The 6,000-nt window shown below is 52.5% G+C and overlaps 1 protein-coding gene across 1 annotated transcript in view; it reads right to left on the bottom strand.

Annotated features, from left to right (window-relative positions):
- Positions 1 to 335: 335 nt before the first annotated feature.
- LOC116947852 (serine/threonine-protein kinase D3-like) overlaps positions 336 to 6,000 on the bottom strand; it is a 43,691-nt gene continuing 38,026 nt past the window's right edge. Inside the window, exons 16-18 of the mRNA XM_032964056.2 lie at positions 5,697 to 5,967; positions 5,025 to 5,110; positions 336 to 4,063 (exon numbers count right to left, since the gene is read on the bottom strand). Coding sequence (XP_032819947.2) covers positions 3,851 to 4,063; positions 5,025 to 5,110; positions 5,697 to 5,967 — 570 coding nt within the window. The 3' untranslated portion in view covers positions 336 to 3,850. The remainder of the gene's footprint in view (positions 4,064 to 5,024; positions 5,111 to 5,696; positions 5,968 to 6,000) is intronic.

Raw genomic sequence — 6,000 nt, 5'->3', positions numbered from 1 at the left:
ATCCACAAATACCATTGCGTAAGGTTTAAGTGGTTGCGCTGTAAGGCGGGTTAGCGCTTACGAACACGGCGACCAGAGTTCGATTCCCGCTCAAGCCCAACATCTGATTATTTGAACCGGTCCTGGGCCCCACACTAGGTCGACTCAGCCTCAAATGAGTGCCTGGTGCAGTGTGTAAAACATCGAAACTAGGGAGACAAAGGCGGTCGGGTGTGGTTTTGGCTACCCACCCCCTCGTGCATCGTGCCAGCCTTCACAAGTCCTCGCCAAAAGCACTTTTCGCCCCAACAGTCTATTAAGCCTAAACGAGGGGGGGGGGGTGGGGGGGTGGGGGGGGGTGGGGGGGGTGGAGGGGGCGATCTTTTGTCTTTGCTGTATAGCCCTCCGAATCTGTTAGCGGGTTATACAGCAATGCTGTTCGGCACGGTGTACGACGTTCCGCTTCCAGCACGTGGGACGCCATGCCGAACAACACGCGCTGTGCAGCCCGAACAAACGCGCCAGGCATAGAGCAGCAAATCCGTGAGGCTTCATTGCCCCCAGGTGGATTCCGAGAGCATTGTTCGCATTTTTACCGACCAGCAACCACGAGGAACGCGTTAACCACCCGCAGCCCGTGTTTTCTTAAAAGGTCATTTAGTTGTGGCTAAGGCTGGCCCCAATTTTGTTCGCGCATTGAACCCGAAACAAGTATTTGGCACATCTCTATAAACTGGTTCAAAATTCTGTTTCTTGTTGTTGCAATACGAAGCATCTCTTTTGAAAAGTTAAAGCAAAACAAAAAAATATCCCTCCGTTTTGCATATTAAGGAAAAAGATTTTTTTTGGTTCGTAGCTACAGATCAATAACGTCGGATAACTCGGCAAGGTCACCGGCATGGAGTGTTGCGATCTCACGCCGGGCGGTGCTGGGATTTTTTTCTGTGAGCAGCACATTCCTTCCCCCCCCACCTCAACAAGTTTGGCTTCTTGGGTGAACCGTCGCAAATTTTCGTTGGCCAGGATCGATCCATTGGTAACTTGGGTGGACAATTTGTGTTTTAGCGATGGACTCGTCGGTGACGCCCTGTGGAATTTTAGGTGGAGACTGAAAAGTTTGCGTATTTCGTCCGAGTCATTCTCTTAGTCTGGTCCACTAGAGCAGGCAAGCAGTCGAAGAGTCGCACGCTCTGACTTTAGAAACGTTGCTATGAGGGGCGTGCAAATTACACCCCCCCACCCTCCCCTCCTCAAAATTATCGGATCAGCCAATCGGCGAACTTGATACATCTTTTACTATAAATATATAACCAATTTACCAGCTTTGGTCAATGCATTTGCAGTCTCTTCTTCCTCTTTCATACAGCTGACGTAGATGCAGAGCAACGACTAGAATTTCACATTCAGGCGATGAAGCCAGGTAACCGCGGAGTAGTGTATCATCGCTGCGACGTCTCCCTCGTGATTGTCGATCGGGGCGTTACGTCGTTATACGGCCTGTTCTGGATGAACACAGTCACACACTAGAGAATTAAACTTGATAACATCTTTTCCTATACATATATCCAATTACCAGGTTTGGTCAACGCACCGCCGTCTCTTGATATCGTCACTAAAGTATCTCGGCCCGAGTCCTCGTTGAGACTCTGCCGATGGCGTCACCGTCCGTCCACGCTTTGGCGAGCGGCGTCGTAGCCGCCGCCATCGTCGTGATCGGCCGTCGATGACCAACGCTGGTCGACATCATCGTCGTTACCGTCAATTTTGTTAACTTAACACGGGGATCGATCGCGAGCAATTAGTTACCGGTGAGAAACCACATCGCTCACGGGGGGGGGGGCAGGTGTTTAACCGGCGCTGTTTCACACCGGCTTCACGCTACTAAAAAGGCCGCATCGCATGGTGGAATGTACAAAGTATTTTTCTAAAAAAATTAAAAGGCACGTGTTGCCACTTGTCCCCAAAGTCCCTTTTTTATTTTGTACAAGACGCAGCTTGGCAAAACAGTAGCCAAATGCAGAGTTTGTTAAGCTATCAAATAGTTTAAAGTAAAGAAAGTAATTAAGGAGTATTATATATATGCGCGCATTGTGTTAAGATCAAAGGTTTGTGCTCATTAAGCCGTTAGTTTAAGTGAAAATAAAGAGTGCATCTTAAATTAATTCATTTACAGTTAATTGCTTTCGCAACAGAACAGCCGCAGTCTCCCACTACACACGCGCGCACAGCTAAACTTTTACAGTTAAACAACAAAGAAATCGGGGAAAAGTTCAAGTGCATGAGTTAAGAACTACATATCAGAAGATGTTGGGTATTTCTACTTTTTACAAATTGGAAAATATATTTTTAAAAAAACATGGCGTGAAACCTGTAACAGATACACTGCATCAACAAATAGCATGAGAATACGCGTGGTTCACAGAGCCCTTCACTGCTCCGTCACAACTCTCAACGCCAACGACGGACGATGGCCGAAGCTTGCTCTGCCCGATCGTTGTGCCAGCCCGGTTAGCTACGCCCAGCCACGAGAGTCGTTGTCAGCCTCACCAAGAACTTGGCCGAGCACAGGGGTCGGAAAACCAAAACAACAACAACAACAAGAGATTTTCTTTTTTAGAATTCGGTAACAAAAGAGCCGCCCATGCGTTTGAATAACGTCACGCAGGCAGGTCCCTTCAAAGAGAGCCGCAACGCGGCTTACCGGAACCCGCAGGGGCTTGCAGACCCCCCTTGGCCCAGAGTGTGTCGTGACTTCACAGTAGCAGAGTTTTGTTTCATTATTTGGCACCGTTTTCTCTGCACACTCGCTGGGTGTCCGCCGAATGCTGCCGTTCAAGCTTCGGTCCCCTTCCCACTCTCTAGTTGTTGTGGCTCTCCCGAACGATTTTGCGGTCACGATTTCTCTCCCCCCCCCCCCCCCCCACATCGGTCGGATGCAACGGGTAGTCCGAACGAAAGAACGACTTAAAACAACGGGGTCACGTGGACTCCTCCTCTCCTCTTTCCGTCGCACCCAAAAAAAAACCCATCTGCCGTTCCCCCAAATCACGCAGGGGGGGCACTTTGGGAAAAAAAAGACGGCGCTGAAAAACTCCGCAAAATGCAACCACAGCAAAGACACATTTCAGCAACAAGACGATGAACACTTCAGCAGACTCAGCTTCCGACCCGCACGGATCTGCGACCGTAATGTCAGACATTAAGTGCGCGTGCGCTACGCGGACTGACTGTGCACCGCGGCCGCGGCCCCCGCCCCACCCCCCACCTCTTGCAGCAGAGAGGAGCGTTCTCACTCCCAATTTTCATTTCACATTGTCACCCGAGTCTCAAGCCTCTGCATTATCAGGAGGCGCTAGCTTAAGAGGATGTATGGCTCATTCCTATTTTGTTTTTTAAGGAGTGTTTTGGTATTGCGGGAGAGAAAAAATGGAGCACCCGGAGGAAAAAACCACCATTGCATTCGACGAAGGGATGGGCACTCCCAAGGTCCACACAGATGGGTACTGTTATCTTCTTGACCACCTACCCAGCCCAGCAGGAACGTAAGTCCCACAAGTCTACTGTCCACGACAATTCTGCAGGACACCACACCAACTCCCACTCCCCCTCCGAAGCGCTGGACCGCACGCACACAAGGTCTTCAGCCATCCTTCGTTTTCTGCCGAAGGTTCCTTTGGCCTTTCGGCGGCAGGCAGCCAGGCCCTTACCGGTCGCGTCCGCGACCCGCAAAAGACCTCCGCTACCCGGCGATTGATCGGTCTCGTCCGTCCCTGCCCATCGACCCATCCGTCGGTCGATCACAGCTTGCCCGCCCGCCCGCCCGCCCGCCCGCCCGCGTACGTGTCGGCAGGCCAACATTGAGAAGGGTGCCTCACAGCACGGTGACCCTGCTGCTGAGGCCCGAGAGGTCGGGGTCGTCGAGGTCGGAGTCGGCCTGGCTGGGCCCCGGGATGAGGTGCTGCGGGTAGGCGAGCTGGCGCTCGCGCGCGTACTGCTCCCAGCGCGCGTCATCACTCCCGTGCGTCAGGTAGCGCTCGCCGTATTTCGTCTCGAGCTCGCGCAGGTCCAGCCACGTGTGGAAATCCTGAGGGGTCGGAGGAGGGGCGCCACAGCGGCGAGATGTTAACTACCTCGCCTGGTATTCAAGAGGTCGTGGGTTCGATCCCGACCACGACGCCTGCTGTATATTTGGAGTTTGAGTGTCTCTCTCCCCGTGGATTCTCCAGGTCCTCCGGTTTTCCCCTCCACATTTAGAAAGACGCGTTTAGACCATTTGGCTGCTGTACATTTCCACTTGATAAGCCCCTTGGTTGAGCTATCATTTGTGGCCAGTTCGCTTCTGAAAAAGAGCTATTTAAGCTCAGTGGGCCTTACCTGGTAAAATAAAAAAAAATTGTTTCGTTTTAGTTTAGACGTTGGGACAAGAGGCAAGGACATTTGGTTTCAGTGCCATTATTATTCTAGCACGTCAGGCTCCAACGAAGGGGCCTTGTGTAAGCCAGATGGAACATCTCCAAGGAGTGTATTGCAGAACTGGCTAATGGAGGCGAGGGGAGGTAGATCGTGTCAAGTGCCAGGGTGGGTGCCAATTAACACGGAGCACACACCTCAACATCCAGATCAGGGGTGTCCTCAAACAAGTTGACGTAACCCATGGCACCTGGATATCACATGGTAAGTAATTGTCAGAAGTCACGCACGTGTGTGTGTGTGTGTTGTGTAGTGGTTAGACAACTGCGTATGAACCCGGCAGAGATCCGAGTTCGATTCCCGCTCATGACCAACACCAGTGACGATTATCTGAATCTGTCCTGGGCCTCCCCTAGGCCAACTCAGCCTCAAATGAGTACTTGGTGCGGTGTGTAAACATCGCCACTGGGTGAGACAAAGGCGGTCGGGCGTGGTGCTGGCCACCCACCCCTTCGTATGCCGTGCCGGCCTTCATAGGTGCTCGCTAAGAGCACTTGCCCCAACAGTCTGTTAAGTCATGGATTACGGAGCGTGCAGCCAGCTGGCGAATGAACGGAGCCCCCCATCCTGCGTACCTGAAGCCAAGGATGGCTGAGCGACTTGTCCACGCTGTAGCGCTTGCGCATCTTCACCTGCAGCAGGTTGTTGATGAGGTCGATGGCTGCAACGGGAAAGCGGAAACCAACAAACAATGCGATGAGTTTCACCCGGAGGCGGTACGCTTTCATTTTTTATTATTTTTCTAAACCCTAATCCGTCAAAACTGCACCGACTCGCGCGGTGGACTTTGCCGCCGCATTAACGTGGGCGGCGTGACCACACGTCACCGCCTGTGTGAGATGTCGTGGAATCGCCGTGGCCACCCTGTGGCTACGTATGGTGTGAAAGAAGTTCAACACGCATGCGTACATACTAGACTGGGAATATGGAAAGAAGTGGCGAACGGCGATTGTTGCTATCGTTGAGTGCGTGCGTGGGTGCGCGTGCATACTGAACTAAAAGTAAACGTTTTATTTTACCAAGTAAGGCCCACTGAGCTATACAGCTCTTTTTCAGAAGCGATCCGCGTACAAATGACACCTCAACCAAGTGGCTTACCAAGTGGAAATGTATAGCTGCCAAATAATCTAAACGCGTGATGTTGATTCTAAACATGGAGGAAAAAAAACGAATAACCCGGAGAAAAATCCACTCGACCACGGGGACAGAACCCACGACCTCCTGCGTAACGAGCGGCATCCAAGTACCGTCAACGGACGTCTCTCGCCAGGGGTTGGCCGGGTACATGAAGGCGGCGTTCTGGATCTGCTCGTTGATGTCCTCGTCCTCGTTGAAGGGGAAGGTGCCGCTGAGGCTCACGTAGACGATGACGCCCACCGACCACATGTCGAGCGAGCGGTTGTAGCCCTGCTTGCTTCGCAGCACCTCGGGCGCCAGGTAGGCCGGCGTGCCCACCACCGAGCGGCGGAACGACTTCTCGCCGATGATTCGCGCGAAGCCGAAGTCGCAGAGCTTCACCTGCCGGCGCGGAGAGAGGAGCAGGGGGGAGGT

Source organism: Petromyzon marinus, chromosome 31, assembly GCF_048934315.1.
Source record: "Petromyzon marinus isolate PM22_M1 ecotype Great Lakes invasive population chromosome 31, UKy_Petmar_22M1.pri1.0, whole genome shotgun sequence".
Lineage (NCBI taxonomy): Eukaryota > Metazoa > Chordata > Hyperoartia > Petromyzontiformes > Petromyzontidae > Petromyzon > Petromyzon marinus.
This window is presented reverse-complemented; position numbering and strand designations above follow the sequence as displayed.